This window comes from Parasteatoda tepidariorum, chromosome 8, assembly GCF_982258835.1.
Source record: "Parasteatoda tepidariorum strain Cologne lab strain chromosome 8, Ptep-v5.0, whole genome shotgun sequence".
NCBI classification, from domain to species: Eukaryota; Metazoa; Arthropoda; class Arachnida; order Araneae; family Theridiidae; genus Parasteatoda; species Parasteatoda tepidariorum.
In genome coordinates, this window is record NC_141762.1 from 53,926,197 (window position 1) to 53,944,028 (window position 17,832).

Below are 17,832 nucleotides of genomic sequence, written 5' to 3' on the forward strand. Positions count from 1 at the left end.
AGATTCTCATTTAATTTTTTTCATTTACCAGAAGAAAAAGATAAAACATCTTTTTTTTTTTTTTAAAGTTACGTCAAAATAACTCCGGTCTGTGGTATTAAATTCATAAATCTATTTTTAATAACTGACATATACGAGGAAATATTCGCAAAAGCTTTCATAAGCAAAAATCATCATTTTTGAAGGTGTTAAAATTCAATTTTTCGTTAAATTAAATTTAAAAATACTTATAATTTTTTTTTTATAGTTAATTACTATGATTTTAACCACCCTATATTATATACATGGGGTAATTCATATTCATTTCCGACAGCCTTTTCACGCACTTTTAAGCTCACGCATAACTAAACTGCAATTACGATCGAATCTGTGATAAACAACGAACATTTTAATAGCTTGCTCACCTTTTAAGGGTTGGTCTTTGTGTTTTTGCATTTCTCATCCCGGCAGATGCTCATCAGAGCTAAATTTATTCTTCTTAAAAAACGCAAACAAAGGAGGCCAAAGTTAACCCTTTAGTCGACCGCACTTCATTATCACCGCATTACGTGTTGGGTAATTGTATCTATTAAATATTCTATCTGCATTAGCATCTGGTGCTGAAAATAAGAACATCTGCGTGCTCTAGGATGATATTTCCTGATTCCAATCCCTTTTTTTACGTATATTTACTCTTAATTTTATTTTATTTTTTATTCTTATGTACGCATTGCTTCCGCCGTGATTCGCGTGGTGAGTTTGAGTGAATGAAGGCGTTGTCACTCCCTCCTGTAAGTTTGTTTCTCCAAATTCTTTTTCTTCTCATCCTTTTATTGTTTTTGTTTGCTGTTTTATTGGTTCAATGGACGTGTAAGTAATTTTTTTTTTCGTGCTGGCAGCTGCGCGGAAAGCAGGAGGAAAAAATAGTAAACATCACCCTTTCCAACATTACGACTAAATATAAAAATGAGCAGGTTTTCTTCCCCCCCCCCTCTTTTAAGATTGGCGGGTTGTCATCCAACTAAAAACATTTCGGAGTAATTAATTTGAGCCTCTTTCTCTTTCCTCCTTTCAGTGATTTTTTAACCTGATTTTTTTTTTAAATTTATTTATTCATAAAATCAATTTTTTAGATAGCAATTATTTTTAAAAATGAAGCATTTTTTGAAATTTTTTTTTATGTAAACTAGCATGAAATATTTTAATTTACTTATTTTACTCAATATTCATTCGTTTGTTTTTCCATTATTACCATTACATTACCATTTTATTCTATCAACCATTCCAAAAAATTTCTTTCGTAATTACTTAAGTTAATACTTTTAGAAAAAATATGTAAGTTGAAACTAATCATGTCATAACATGAATTATGCTTATGAAAAGGACGACTTTTAAGGTACCGACTTGTTTCGACAACTTTTTATTTTTAAATATTAAGATAAAATTTTAAAAAAACTAGTTTGTTATGTTATGTGTAAAAGCTTATTAAACTGGCAAAAAAATTATTATTATTTTTTATGTAAAAATAAGGCATTTTTTACATATATACGCTGAACACTGTAAAGAAATTTTATCGTCTAAAACAAAAAAGTGCTTCTATAAGAATTTTATTTAGAAGGCTATCTCAACTATGTTTTGAATTATTATCTTGAAAGCAAGTGCATATACTACTACTGAGTTATCAGCAAGTACATTAGATACATTTCGGCATAAGGCAAGTACATTAGGGCATAAAGCAAGTGCATATACTACTACTGAGTAAGGGTATAGCAAGTACATGTTAATGTAGTTAAAAATGCAAATGTTTAAAATTTTTCGTGCTTGTCTTTTCGAAAAAATATGCATAAAAAATGAAATTCTACTTTTTTTCTCTAAGTACTATACATGTGTACTATAATCAGAAACCCTCGTGTAAATGGTGGACGATTATTAAAAAAAATATAAGCATGAGATACCGTGTTTGAGGTGGTGGTAAAGGCGAAAAAGTCTGATTTTGAGATAAACACATTTAAAGTCTAAAATCATTAGTTTATCCAATGTTATCACCTTGCACAAAAACTGCTATAACTTTTTAAATAATTAGAGAACAAACAGAAGTAAAGTAATTTTAAAAAGCTATAAGAGTATGGGGATTCAAAATTTATAATTACCTCAATTTCGAAAATTTTACCCAAAATCATGTTTTTGCACTAGTCTAATATACTATTACCATAAATTAAATAATGTAGGGGTAATATTTTTTATATAAAGGAGGTAGTTTTATTTAATGGAAATGGAAGTGGTAATATTTTAATAGATTAAAAAAGGAGAAAGCGGTGAAATTTTATTTCTAAGCTTTTTTTAATTTTTAATTAATGCGATTTGTTAGTCCTTCTCTTTACTTGTTGCAAGATTTTTAATAGCATTCTGACTTAATTATTTAAAGAAAAAGCTTGGGTTAAAAGTAAGTACACGTTAAAATTATAAAAAATTTTTATAGATTTCAGCGTATAGTATTAATTTATGTTCAATGCTTAAGATATTATTATAATATACTGTATGCAGTATATAAGCAGTAATATACTGTACGTTTCATACACTGTATTGTTTTTATTTATTTCAAAATCAGTCAGAAAGAAAGGGTTTAAATTATTATTATTCTATAAAGTATGCACATTTCTTTCATAAATTGTATTAATTTTATTGATTTGTTTTCCAATTTATAATAATTAATTATTAATAAAAATCCAAAGTCATATTTAAAATTATGAGTTCATTAATTTATTCGAAATTTCTAATACAAATAGGTAAATATCATTAAGAAGAATTAATTATCATAATAAAAAGTTTGAGGACAAAAGCAATTAATGAGTAAGCAATTTTTCCAAAAGCAAATTTTCAATATGTATGCAACGAATGATAATAGCTATTTAATAGGCATTTTTCATTAAAGTTAGTGAGAAATTTTTTTTATCCAGATATTACTGTGCAACTCAACTGTTCAACTCCTTTCAACATGTGCCTTCTTTCATTTTCGCGAGATTTTTTCTTCTCTCGAACTAGAATCTGTGTTATGCTGACACGTAACAGAAGCAGGTGTTGTGTGGAAGCAATGCTATAAAAAAGACTTACTTTTGTCCCACTTTCTCCCCGAAGTTATTTATTTTCCATTAAGGGTTCATGACTTCATTCTATTTTTTTTTTATAATCTTTTTAAAGCTTAGAATTTTCAAAAAGCAAATTTTTTTTGCAGGTTTTGAAAGAATGAATGCATCTTACATTCTAAAACATGCAAAAATGTAAGCAATCAAGAAAGTGCATATTACCCTATAGTCCACAAATAAGAAACTGCAAGATATATTCTACTTGAAGCATTCTTTATCTTGACCTCAAATTTATCTTGTTTTTTATTGTTATTCTTCTGCTCATAGTCAAAAATCATTATTCAACTTTGCGTCAATGTTCTACAACGTTTTGCTAATTTCATTTTTATTCAATAGTAACTACCTACATTTTATTCAAACAAACAAAAACAATTTACGCATTTTCCTTCCATATTATTTTTTCATTAATTTGTATCAACTGCCACAAATTTCTTCCAACTTTAGACAAACTTCAATCAAAAACAAAAGTTTAAATATGAAAACGGTTTTTAAACTTCCCAATACATCAAGTAGTAAGTAGGAAAAAAAATCTTTCACTTTAAGTAAATAAAATAAAAAAAACATCATACACCTTTTGAGTTGCAAATTAATTTTCAGCAATAGCTGTTAATAAGATCTATTATTTTTCTAAGACATAACCATTTTTCAACCATCTTCATAAGTAACCATTTTTCAACCATCTTCATAGAACCATCTTCATTTTTATCAGCATCCACGAATTTTTTCCAACCATAGCCATACTTAATTCAAAAACATACGTTTACATCTGAAACCGATTTTGAAATTTCTCAATTTATCGCATCGTTTGTTCAGAAATAGAGTGTGCTTTTTTCACTGTAGCTTTAAGTTTTTTACAACAAAATTAAGTGAAATAAAGTCGTCTTTTGAGTTTGAAATTAATTTTCAGCAACAGTTCGTAAGTTGCGTATTTAAAATTAAGTTAAATTATCTTTTAAATTAAATAATAATAATTTTTATTGTTATTTTAATTATTCATTAATTTTTTTGCTGAAGAATAATTTGTTTAGAAAAATGTCTCGTGATCTACTATATTTTTATGTAAATATAATAAAGTGTGCATTTTCGAAATCATTTTCGAACTTTAATTTTAAACATTAGTTCCTAGATAAAATCATGCAAACAAGTATCGGTACTTTTTAGGTAACAAATTATTAAGGAAATAGTTAAAATTTAAAAACTTATTATTGTGGAAAATGAGAGTTTAGAGTCTTGCTATACTTTATCACTGGGAAAGATAGTTTTAACTGGATGTGGGAATCATGTGATTTCGTACTTCATCCTCTGGCCTCGAGCCCCGTGTGTCGCTTTACCTCATATTTTTAATTAGTGAAACCACAAGAAAACATGAGAATTTCGTGCGTTTCTACAGTGGGAGGTATTTTTTACCGTCTTTGCTATGCTCTTGTGGTTGTAATTAGGTGGCATGACGGTTGTGCCATGATAATTTTTCCCATAGGAACTCTTAACACCATGCGGACCCTCTTTCCGGCTGCCGACCTTGGGTTCTCTTCTTTTAGCCGTTGAGAACATCTTTGGACTCTTCATCCATGATTCCCTCTCTCTCTCTTTCTCTACCTTGTGACGTCACTCTCATTTCCCCGCCAAAAATCAAATACACTTTTTCTTCCACGCGAAAGCACTCATTGAAATCTTCCTCAAGATTTTTATGTCATTTCGGAACGTTTTTTCCACCTTCTTGGTGATTTTTTTGCTCCTTTCACAACTTTGTAGCAAACTTCAGTGTAATTTTTAAAAGAATTTGCGCATTTTTTGTAAGCTATTAATGACTGAATATGGTACATAATTTTGATAAGTTATTATTATTTTTATTTTGTAATTGGAAATGCAAGGATGTCTCCTAATATTTGTTAAGGATGTTCGGGTCAAAAATCTTAATTTAAATTTTTTTTTTGTTTTAATTGTTTATTCTTTAAAAAAAAATTTAGGCTCGAAATAAACTTTTCTTTGTAATAAACTTTAAATGATAACTAAAATTTGAATTATTTTTCCTTTATGGTTAATTTTTTAACATTTTATTCACATTGAAAATGATATACTAACTCAACTATGAAATATATCTGTATGAAATTTATATTTATTTTTGGGTATATTATTTAATGTATAACTACATGCATTTTGAATTTCAATTCATGAATTTAGAATAAAAATAAATAAAAAATTAAGTTTGTTTTTCTAAAGTTCATAAGCAAATAATCTGATGGCAAGTTAAATTTGATAGGTATTTTTATTCAAAATAATATGATTTACTTTAAAGAATAATGTTTCGAGAAGAAAGGTGCATCAATTTTTTTAAAAAAATATGGATTTTTAAATATTTCAGTGAAAATTTGTTTATATTAATAATTTATTAAAATAATATTCATAAATTCCTGCATTTTTGAAAATGTTTTAAAAAATATGTACCAGATAACCTTAAAATATAGGATTCAAACTTAAGTTCTAACTTTAAAAGTGAATTCCAAAATCTTCAACACTTTTTAATATATTTCTGTGGAATAAATTGCAATTCAAGAAGCTTCTAATATGTGTTTATTCAACAGTAAAAGTTTAAAACTAAAAATAATTTTAGAAATCAGCTATTTATTGAAATTCTTTGTAACCATGTAACCTATGTAATTTTTCTCATTTTAAAGTAATAGTTAGTATAGGATTTAATTAAACATAGATATTCTCAAAATGAGTGCCAACCTTTGGGTAACGAGTTGACTTTTGAAGAGGGTCATTCAGGATCGAATACTGTGGGATACAGAGTGTGACGTTTTATTTAATTTTCTTTCAGTACCATTTGTTTATACGTGTATTGAATTTCGAACTCACGGAGGGTAGATTATTAGTTTTATTTAATCACATAATTATCGACGAATAGCTTATCCACGCAATGGATTTCAAACACAGGATTGGAAGTTTTTTTATTTTATTTTATCACTTGGATGAACAGTTCATTTCTTTCCCTAGTAGATTTCAAAATCTGGCAATGAGCGTTTACCTCCTTAGTTCGGTTAGAGTTTTATGGCACAAAAGCCGGAATCGAGTATATTGCGCTAAACACTAACATTATTACGAAATCTTAGCAGCCTCATCAAATGGCTTTATAAAATATACATTAAAACTGGCGAATGAAAGAGGAAGATTGCTTAAGTATCACGAGGTCTCACCTTTGTATTCTTGTAATTTTAAACGTCTCTCAGAAGACAACGGAATTTTCGCATTGGAACAGACTCACTTTTGTGATGAATCTTCTGCACAAATTTTTCGAACTTTTTTTGTGCAAGGATGGAAAAACTGAATAAAAATTATGGTTATCTCGATTGCAATGGAACTTTAACGCAACACTCATCAACATAAGTCAACTTGGACCAAAAGTGTAAGATCCTACCATTCTTAGTTTCATGCCAAGCGTTTTATTTCTTTGAGCCACCTATTCTTTTATAGATTGTTTTGACATTATTGTTTGGATTATGGAACCAAATTTGTAAAAAAGACTTTTAAATCAGTTCATATAAGAGACATTAATTGAGACTGCGAAGTGTAGGAGTAAATTAATATCACGTTTTTATTAGAAAGTATTTTGTAATGGCTAGTACTTTTTTACCTTACGCGTGAGGAAAAAAAAAGTATTTGAACCTAAAATTTGACCAAGAAGAGCCGTAAAAACTGATATCAGAGTATGCACATCCAAAAGAACCTTTGGCTTCATATTTAAATTTGTGAAAATTTAAGTTGGCTGTTTAAAAACGCAACGTTTAAAAGATAAAACTATTAAAATTTTAAAGGATTTATATTATTGCCAAATATTGGTTAAACAACTTTTATCCCAGCGTCCCTAAAAGATTTAAGGTAAAACATTTCAACTTCTACGTATTATTATCTCAAAAATCCTGTCTGTTTCGCACGATAAAATGCTAAATTTTTCATCGTAAAAGGGATGGGCGCAAATTGTAATGTTTGTTATGTAATTTATTGATCACCATTGGAATGCCATGTGATACTTCTGTCTCACATATCAGTTTAAAATCTCCCTAAATCCATCAGGTGCCGACATGAATTTTTCCGCCTTTGAGGAAAGATAATAGTTGAATAAAAACAGCATTATTTGAGAGATTAAAAACTTTAATAAAATTAGTTGTTTATATTATTGAAAATTTTTGAGACAGTTTGTATGCCATCGTCCCTAAAAGGATTCAGGTAGAATACCTCAATTTCGGATGCACAAAATTCTCGGCAGTTTGCACAAGAAAATTGTAAATTTTTCATTCGAGTGACATGCGACAATTACTGCAGTCACTCGCATCAGTTTATGGCCCCTCTTATTCATCTGAATGCCAGCATAATAAAATTTTTCCTCCAATGATAATACAATTACGTGGTTGAATAATAACCGCGCCGTTTAAGATAACAGCTGTTAAAATTTCAGAAGTTCATATTATCAAAAACGCGGGAAACCATTTTTGTGTCACTTCCCTTAAAAGGATTCATTTAGAATTTCTGATGTACCATTACACAAAATTATCTTTTATTTGCTCAAGAAAATTATAAATTTATACCGTAAATGAAATGGAAGCCAATCTTTATGTTCCTTAGGTGATTTACTGAGCTCCATTGGAATGCCATGCAATAATTACTACTGTCTCATGCATCAGTTTATGACTCCCCTCATCCATCTTCCCCGCGTAATGAATTTTTTTCTCCATTGATGATACAATTACATGATTGATTAATTACAGCGCTGTTTAAGATAACAGTTTTCACGATTTTAGTAGTTTATATTATCAAAAATATATAGAACAGTTTTTATGTTACTTCCCTTGAAAGAATTCAGGTAGAATCTCTCAATTTCTGATCTACAAAACGCTCGTCAGTTTTCTCAAGAAAATTATTAACTTTTCGTTGCAAGTGAAATAGAAGCAAATCTTAATGTTCTTTAAGGAATTTACAGGGCACCATTGGGATGGCATGCAATGATTACCACTGCCTCACGCATCAATTTATGATCCCTCCTATTCTTGGGGATGAATTTATTTCTCTTTGATTTTAATAACGAATTTTTTTTCTCCATGGATGCAATTACGTGGTTGATTAAAAATCACACAATTTAAGATAACAGCAGGTACAATTTCATTAGGTCATATATTATTAGAAAAAATGTGGAACAGTTTTTATGCCACTTTCCTTGAAAGGATTTAGATAGAATCTCTTAATTTCTAATATACAAAACTCTCGTTTGTTTGCTCAAAAAAAATTATTAATTTTTCATTGGAAATGAAATGGATGCAAATTTTAATGTTACATAGGAGATTTACAGAGCGCCATTGGAATACCGTGTAATAATTACCACTGTCTCAGGCGTCAGTTTATAACCCCTCTTATTCTTCCGGACACGTGGGAAATTAGAAAAAAGTATGGAACAGTTTTTATGCCATTTTCCTGGAAAGGATTTAGATAGAATCTCTTAATTTCTAATGTACAAAATTCTCGTCTGTTCGCTCAAAATAAATTATTAATCTTTCATTGGAAACGAAATGGATATAAATTTTAATGTTCTTTAGGTGATTTGCAGAGCGCCATTGGAATGCCATGCAATAATAATTACTACTGTCTCAGGCGTCAGTTTATGACCCCCTCTAATTCTTCCGGATGCCCTGATAATGAATTTTTTTTCTCCATTGGTGATACATTTAAACAGCAACATTGATCTAGTGATAATAAAAACGAAGTTCGTAATGAAGTCCCGTGAGACATATCACGCATGGTTATTTTTCTTGTGGATTTTTATTCTTTCTTGCACGGGACATCCTTTGGGAACGAAAGGAAACAGGCATGAGTGTGACACGTGGGAAAACAGCGTCAAGAAAAAGCAAGGTTTTTAAAGCATTAATTAAGTGTTCAGCTAAACGCTCGACACACATTAGTGGTCTTCCGCAGCAACTTTATTCTAAGTGCAACACAAACCATGTGTGACTTCGAAAACGCAATTAAAATGTCTTTCGCTGAATGATGGAATTATGGCATTTCTCATCGTCTGGAGCATGGCCTTACTATTGAGGCATGATCTCTGTCAATATTTAATGAAATATGCTCCTTACCTCGGCGGATGCTCGTAGCTGATTTCATTTCAATCTAAGAAGATCGCTGAAGGAGCGGAAGACTAGGAATGGCATTGGTTGGAACTTTTCTTTAAGAATCATACGGAAAAAATGGGTAGATTTTACCAGGGAAATGTGACTCATTTACAAAAACTGTGAAATATATAATCAGTAGGACCCTACACATTGTGGAAAGATGTGGAAAATCGTATGTTTTACAACTGTCCGCATTATTGCCGAATATCCCCAATATATTTTATTTTTATTTTTCAGCAAAATGTCTTAATTTACCAGGTAAAAATTTTTTTCCACTGCAAGTTCTTTTTCAAGTTTAAGAAATCTTTTAGCAACTTGAACTTGGCAACACTTGGTACATTATTTGAAATCTTACTGTAATATTTGAAAAATAGTAATTGTAACAACGAAGAAAATAAAAAAAAGGGGTTTTATTTTTTTAATCATTTACCGCAATCAATCCTCATGATTTTTTAGATATATCGGCATAATTTATAGGGTTTTTATAATTAAGCACATCCTTACCCTACATTTGTTTGCATATAAATGGAATTTAAGCTTCCTTGGATTGTTTCAAGAATGAATAATGTTTTACTCGCATATACATGACATTATATGTTGTAGATGTTTCATAGCATCTCAATGATAATTACGTCTCATCTGAAACACGCACGACTTATACTTTTTATAAATTGAGTTTTGAATGTGCTTTAGTTTAAAATAAGTAGCTCAATTTCTAATTAATGCAGGTTACATGTTCCTCGAATTATTCTTCAGAAATCGTTGGGGCTATAATTTCAAAATTTAAGAGAGTTTTATTTTTTCTTCTACATTATGTGAGAATTTTTAAGTTTTGATGTCTCATCTAACTTTATATTCAAAAATTTCGGATTATACAGCAAAAAATAAATAATTAATTCTTAAATTATGGAACAATGAATCGAATAATTTCGAAATATAAATTAGAGAATGATTGAGTGTAGGGTTTAATGTAGAAATTAGAGAAACTTCTATCTTTAGGACTTCAGTTACTAATTGACTGAACGCATTTAAATCCCAACTTAGTCGATTAAAATTTAAAGTAATTTATTTTTTAGTTGTGGCGTTACTCTTGCTGAAATGTGATTAGCATTATGTTTCATTGTACAGGACAATAACTTGAGTTTTAGAAATTTTTCTTTAAATTGTACTTTAATAACAAAAATTTGGAACATGCAACCTCTATTGGACATGAAATAAGTTACATATTTTTAACAACACATTCAAAACTCAACTTAGTTGATAAAAAAGTATAAGTCTTGAATTTTTCAGATGAGATGCTATTATTATCGATATTTTTATACTTCTTTTTATTTTGTTAAAAACATATCCAAAATGTAATAGTCGTAAAAATTTGGAAATATAAAACGGTTAAGATTGTGTTGCTAAATCCCGTTGAGATTCTTATTCCAGAATAAACTAGAAAAAAAAGTATTTCCAAAACATTCTAAAATAAAGTGTTTATTTTTTTCTTCTTCATTAAAGTAGTCCATTTTTTACATACTTTTAAGGTTTATTTTTGGGATTTCGAAATGGTTTTTAAGAAGCGAATATGGTTTTCAACTATTCGTCTAATAAAAGAACAGTAATTTACTTTAATAAGGTGGAGTTAAAAAAAATTGCCTTTAAAAATTTGGTATTTCGAGTTAAATGACGTTAAAATTGGAATATTTACAGCTAATAAACTGTTCCAAAAGTATGCGGTAACCCCTCTGCTTCTTCGAAATTTCATTAAGTTCTTTAATAAAAATAATAAATTTGTTCATATAAAATTGCTTATAATATAAAATTGCTTATCTAATTAATATAAATCCTTAGTGTTTTTTGTTAAATTCTTAAAACGATTTAACTTGTAACTGTCGAGGTCAATCATTCAGTAAAACAAGAATTCTATGAAGTAGTCATACGACTACGAATTAAAAACCTACTTATTTTAATATTTCGTTTATTTTATAGATTCTGAATATTTTATTAAAATATAGATAAATGAGGAAATTTAACATTTGTAATCTTTGAAGATGTTAAAGTAAGTGTAGGATAATAAATAGTTCGCTCTCAATGATGTCAAAGTGTCTAAAATTCTCCAAAATGACAAAAGCTGATTGATGATAATTGATAAAACGAATGTTTAGTTTTCTGAGGTTAACGATTATTAACGAACGATTTCACACAAGAATTATTTTTAAAAACATTTACGTTTAGTAAAATTCAATATGCTTCTGTAAGAATTGAAGTTTTTCAATAATTTTGTTTAAAATCTATTGTTTTACTATGTAAAGAATGCTGTTATTACATAAAAGTTGTTTTTTTTTCGTTACTACAAAAAGTTAATTAAAATTTAATTTATTTTAAAATGTATGTTTCAGTCAAATAATTCTGACATTCCACAATGTGAGCGGTGGGCAGTCTGCAACAGAGTCGACACGTATTCTAGACCTTGGGTCGAACGTCTGTGCACTTGTCGCAACTCCAAATGTTCCACTTCCATTCAAGCTGATGATGGTCACACAGTCGTTGATAGAACTCGTCAATATAAGGTAAACGAACAATTATTTTTCCCTTTCTAAGTTCAGTCTTAATTAGTGCTAGAATTATACAAATAACTTGTTCCAATTTTATCATTTTTGACCCGAATCTAATGATTCAATTTAGAAAGGTAAACGTCGTAAGTCGATAAAGAAACTGTAAGAGTGTCTTTCCTGCTCAAAGTTAAACATTGTCGGAAAGACAACTCCCTGGGAGAAATATCGCAAAACTAAGTTATGATAGCTGGTTGCATGTTATTTCCCCCCCCCCCCCTCTTTTTTTAATTTACCGCATCAATTAAATTGCTTGAATCGATTACTTTATTTGATTATACCTCAAGTTGGAATTGTAAAAATTAAAAAAATAAAATCATGCTAGTAAAAAATGGCATTAATTTTTTTTTTCAATTGTATTTGAACTAAATTCTTTATTCAACCCATTTTTTTCTTTTTACTTTTTTTTTACATGTAAAAATTTTAAATTTCTTAAATTATGTATAGTTTAAAACTAAAACATTACTTCAAATTTTAGGCACTCAAATTGGTTATTATTATTATTAATTATTATTGTTGTTTTTAATTATTAATAATAACAATAATTATTATTAATTATTGTTATTATTATTAATATTCTTTCTGGTGAAAAATTTATTGAAAAAATACTCTTAAGGTTATTCAGACAGAAAAGGGATTCTACTTTAAAGCATTAAGTAACTAACATTTTCTTTATTTCTTTAGCAACTAATTAACATTTTTTTGTCTCAGAAATTTTTTTCTATTGAAACTAGCCACCAAATTTTAAGATTGTGAGTTATTTTAAAATATAAGCTCTGAATAAACTTTCAATTCTAGAAAAATTTTAAAAATACTTAACCTTCTTCAAATTTAAAATTGGATAACTGGGGTTAAAAAATAAACATTTCAACAAAATATTCAAAAATGTTAGTGAATAAGTTAAAAAAAAATTTCATTTATGTAATTCCCTATAAGTTAGAAGGAGTAGAATCTCTTTTCCTTTTTGAAAGGGACCCTTAACTCTTTCAACGCGACTGACGAGATTATTCGTTGTCCAGGAATATTCGTTGGAACAAGATAACTCCTTTTGTATTCAGGATTTTTTTCTTTATCATTCAGTGTGTCTAGCGACTTATATATCAGCATTTTAGTGCATTCCGGTCTCTAATATTTTGTCTTTGCAACATTTCTACCAGATGACGCATGCAGCACAATTTTTAGAGATGTGTTGTTTCCGCAATAGAAATAACTCTTCTTAGCAAAGAGGGTGGGACAAAAGTGATGAAAGTGTTAAGATAAGGTAGGTAAGTTGGTAATTTATTTACATCGCACAAGAGCAGCACAATGGGCTATTGGCGATGGTCTGAGAAACATCCCTGCGATGAGCCACAGGGGCGCGGGGATGGGACCTCCCAAAAATTACCCTTTTCGGAAAATATTGCCTTGCCATTTGGCATATAGAACGCTGATTATCCGAAATGCTAGGACCGAACGTGGTTCGGATAATGAAAAGTTCGGTTAATTGGAAAGTTGTTTAAAATCTAGTTTAAATGATTATTATTTATACACTAACTTCCCTTCACACTTTTTCTAAGCTTAGGACTGACAGTACTATCTAAAATAGCTCTGGCGTGCTTAAAAGTTTTTTTTTTTCAATTTAATGTAATATCTAATGAATTGCATGCTTCTAAATGAGAAGGTTCACTATCTTGAACTTGATCGCCTACCTTTTCGTCTGAGGAGTTCCGATTTTCATTCAAAATTTCAGCAACAATTTCATCATCATTTAAAATTTGAAATCCTGGGTCGTCTTCAGTGTCTCGACACTGGTCTTCGATTTCTTCTGCTGTATAACCTGGCATCTTTTCATCCGGAAGATCTACTGGTTCAGAAACTTCAGTTTCGCTTGTTTTTCTGTTAAAATTTTTATTCCCAGTTTTAAGATTCCAAGCACTGTAATCAATAATCATTAACCATAAATGACAACTACCCATCCCCCAATTGTAGAACTTCAGCACTTATCTGTTCATAAACTCCTTCCGCATTCTAACCATTGTAGACTGTCAAAATGAAGCTCGCATTCTTGGAAAATAATTTTCAGTTGAAGAGGTATGTAGGTTTAACTGTATACATGTAAACTACTGAAAGAAAACTGCTAAAAATGGTTGTAAATTAAATATGGTCTTCAGATGTAGTGGATATTATTTATTCTTCTAAATTCAGAAAAAAAAGTATTCTAAACTTTAAAAAAAGTGAATTTGGACAGAGTTCGGATAATTGGAAGTTCGGATAATAAGGGTTCAGATAATCGGCGCTCTACTGTACTCACAAAATTTCATGTGAGCTGATCTAAAGGGAAAGGAAATTCTTTCGAGATCTCTGTACCCAATGGTACTACTCAGCGACCGACCACAGAACTTTCGATTCCACAGATTTTACGAGCATGTACTCGGTAGATCTTACTGTAGTCGAGGATCGGAGTCCGATTCTATAACCTCGGGTGTTAAGACGAAATTGTTTACATAAATGAAAAGAAAATTTCTGACATCGCATCTTTTTTTTTCTTTTTAGGTATGTGAGACAGTTGATAGACTTCCTACTTGTCGCTACTTCAAAGACATCACTTGGACACACATAACGAGTGCAGATAACAAATTCCAACAGAGACTCCATTGCAAGTGCCCAGAGAACAGCACAACTTACATATCTGGCCGTGACATGAGAATGACTTCACAAGGAATGCTCTACTATTACCATTTCTCTTGCTCTCCAGAAAGTGTAAGAACTCACTTGATAGTTTTATTATTAGTCATCATAGAATATATTTTGTTGCACTAAAAACATACCAAGTCTCTTTTAAAGAGTTTTGTGAGGCGTTAACATGCTCTTTCGCCAAGGAAAATAAAACAAAACCACAGTTTAAGTTCCTTACGATTGAAGCGAAGCTATAATTTTAAACTGCATAATCTTGCCGTGAGGAATTATCAGTGCTTTAGAACGGACACATAACTTAAATATTTTAAAAGATATGAAACTTTTCTAAAAATCTCCAATTTCGCGACATTTTTCTTCATAGATGAAAATTATCAAAATCACTACCTTATTCTCAGTTTTTGCAAATTTTCATGAGCCTAGATAATAGAGTAAGTTCTTAAAAATTTAGACCATAAATGCTTTTTATTTTCGCAAAACTGTGGATTTTTTCCATATTGATGTTTTTGGCTAATTTTCAGATTAAGCATTGAGAGCACTGGCCTAAACTTGACCTAACAGTTGTGAGTAAATCTTTTAAACTTAAGCTAAGCAGTTATTAAAATAGCATATTCTTCGCAAAAAAGCATCATTTCAAAGGACTACGGAGCCTTTGCCTATAGGGCCCAAGTTCCTAATTTATGACTTATCACGCACTGTTAATTTCTAAAAGATGGCCAAAAATCCAAAAAGGTTAGGCGCTTTTGCTGACTAACTCTTTCAGTCGGTCACTTGGTCATAATCATCTGGGGTGAGAGTATCGCTTAATATTCACTTTATAGAAATTCGCTTAAATTCTTAAATAGGCTAAAAGTTGTAAAAATTCGACTAAAAATGTTTAGAAAACTGAGTTGAGGTACAGTTTTGGAGTTAACATTTCTTAGCAAAAATATTTGCTCAAACTTTTAGAATAATAACTCAATATATTCTGCCACCTCAACAGTACTGAAGTTTGGATTAAACCATTGAGGCTGCAGCCACCACCAATACAGCAGAAGAAGCTGGTTATAATTCTAAAAGTTTAAACAGATATTTTTGCTCAGAGATTGTATCTTTGAAACTCTAACTAGGTAAAAAAAGGATTTTAGAAATGTCATTTACTAAAGATTTCCGCAAAATATTATAAATTTAAAATTTATTGTTTTAAATTAAATAAATAAAAAATTTAATAATAAATTAAATAGTATTTACAAATTGTTTTATACGAATTATCTAGGGTTATAACTGAAAAAAATTTGCTTATTTTAATTTTGTTTTGGCATTTAAACTTTAACAAGTTTACTTATATACAACAGATAAAGTTCATCGCATACTGGAAATGTGTTCTGAAAAAATTACGAGCAGTGTCAATAAACATGACGGTATTTCAAACTATTACTATCTTTTTGGCAAGAATTGTGTGATTTAATTTAAAAAATATATATAATGTTCAACATTTTTAAAAATGTAATTTCATTGTCAAACCGAAAACCACAAGTTTTTCATATTTGTTATGATATCGTGCATGACAAATATGAAAAAAATTGTGGTTTTGGGTTCGAAAATTTGTCCATCTTTCCTAACATATTGCATGACACGTTTTTAAGAACTTTTTACTGCCCCATACTATTTTAATCCTTCAGTTTGAAACTAAAGTTTGCATCGCTTTCTTTTTCAATCAATGCTGTCTACATAATAGTAACAGTTAAAGTTATTCCAAGTTCCATGAAACTAATATAAAATTGTTTATCTTTCAGACTATGCGATGTCGTAGAAAAGAACCTTGCCGTTTATTTACCGTCCGTAAACGGTATCCCGTGGAAGAAGTGACCACAAGTACCTTGTGCAGTTGTCCACCTAAGACAACATGTCCTGCTCATCACACAGAACCTTTCGTCATATCAGATTTTGATTCTAGCCGTCCTAGGGACGGAACAAGGACTTACAGTGGCTTTTGTGGCAGTACGGAACTTTGAAAATATATAGTACCGTTATTTCATAAAAGACGGATGCCAATTATGTAAATTTCAGTCATGAAAGTGGAAAGAAGTTTGAAAGTGCCACAGATTCCTTTTGGAAATAATCGTGGAATTAAAGAGCTTAGGTGAAAAAGGTTCGAAGTGACACTTTCGAAAAAATGAAGTACTTTTGGAGGTACTTTTAAATGATGTACAAAAAATGAGTATGCTTTGGAAAAGATATTGTTTAATAGCACAATATTGAATTACTTAGCCAAGTCATTAATTTCGAAGACCTCGGTGAATAAATGACTATCTTTAATTGTTTTCACAGTGAAAAAAGGTTATAAAGATGTTTGGCAACAAACAGTTGACGAGTATTGCTGCAAACTATAACGCCATAAGTTCAAACAATTTAAACTAGTATTAATGATTTGTAGATTTTGCCAATTGAAAACTTAAACGGCCTCTACCTTCGCCATTTTGGATTTTAAATTTTTAATTTGTTGCTTCCTTGATATTTTTTGTACTTAACAAACTTTTGGTATAGTATTATTAGACAGCACAATATCTTCCAAAAAAAGCTTAGAAAATACCGAGGTGGCTATATTATATTAGGTGAAATAGCACTTGATAATTTTTAATGTAATCTAATAATGTATCTTGATAATCTTAATAATTTTCTATGAATTTTTCTTCAAAACTCTTAAAGCAATAAAATGATTTGATTCTTTAGTAAGTAATTTAAAACTACACTTCTCTCAGTTTTTATATTTTTTAAAATATAATTTCATTACAGTTTAAACAAGTAAAAACAGATTTGGACGAAGCTAAAAATATTCTTTTAACGTTAATTGCAAAAAAAAAAAAAAATATTCTTACTAAAAACAGGCAATTGTCAACTATTGAACTACTCATCAAAAACTGTTGATTGCAAAATTGTAATTTTGAAATTAAAAAAAAAAATTAAAATTGATAGAGATTCTAAAATACTGCACGCTTTATATCACACCTTGTACACTTTACATGTATCGAAAGATACTACTATTATCCATTATCAGTTTATTTGTAAAAATTAAATAAAGAGAATAAAAGCATATTTAGAATTTTTCCTCCCCGTCTGCACTCGTTTGGCAGATTAGTTCGGTGAGAAAATAAAGGACTTATTGAGGCCAAAAAAATTGAAGTCACAGTATAATCGACAAATAAACTTTAAATCTCCTTCATTCATATTCATCAAAGTGTCACTTAAAAGACTTTTTTCACTAAGCTCTTTAACGTGCTGTGCTGTTTAAAACAAACT

General features: G+C 29.7%; 1 protein-coding gene across 1 annotated transcript in view; it reads left to right on the plus strand.

The window, feature by feature from the left end:
* Positions 1-17,495, plus strand: part of LOC107454420 (protein giant-lens) — a 41,075-nt gene extending 23,580 nt beyond the window's left edge. The window contains exons 2-4 of the mRNA XM_016071619.4: positions 11,668-11,838; positions 14,413-14,619; positions 16,329-17,495. Coding sequence (XP_015927105.1) covers positions 11,668-11,838; positions 14,413-14,619; positions 16,329-16,547 — 597 coding nt within the window. The 3' untranslated portion in view covers positions 16,548-17,495. The remainder of the gene's footprint in view (positions 1-11,667; positions 11,839-14,412; positions 14,620-16,328) is intronic.
* The last annotated feature ends 337 nt before the right edge of the window (positions 17,496-17,832 follow it).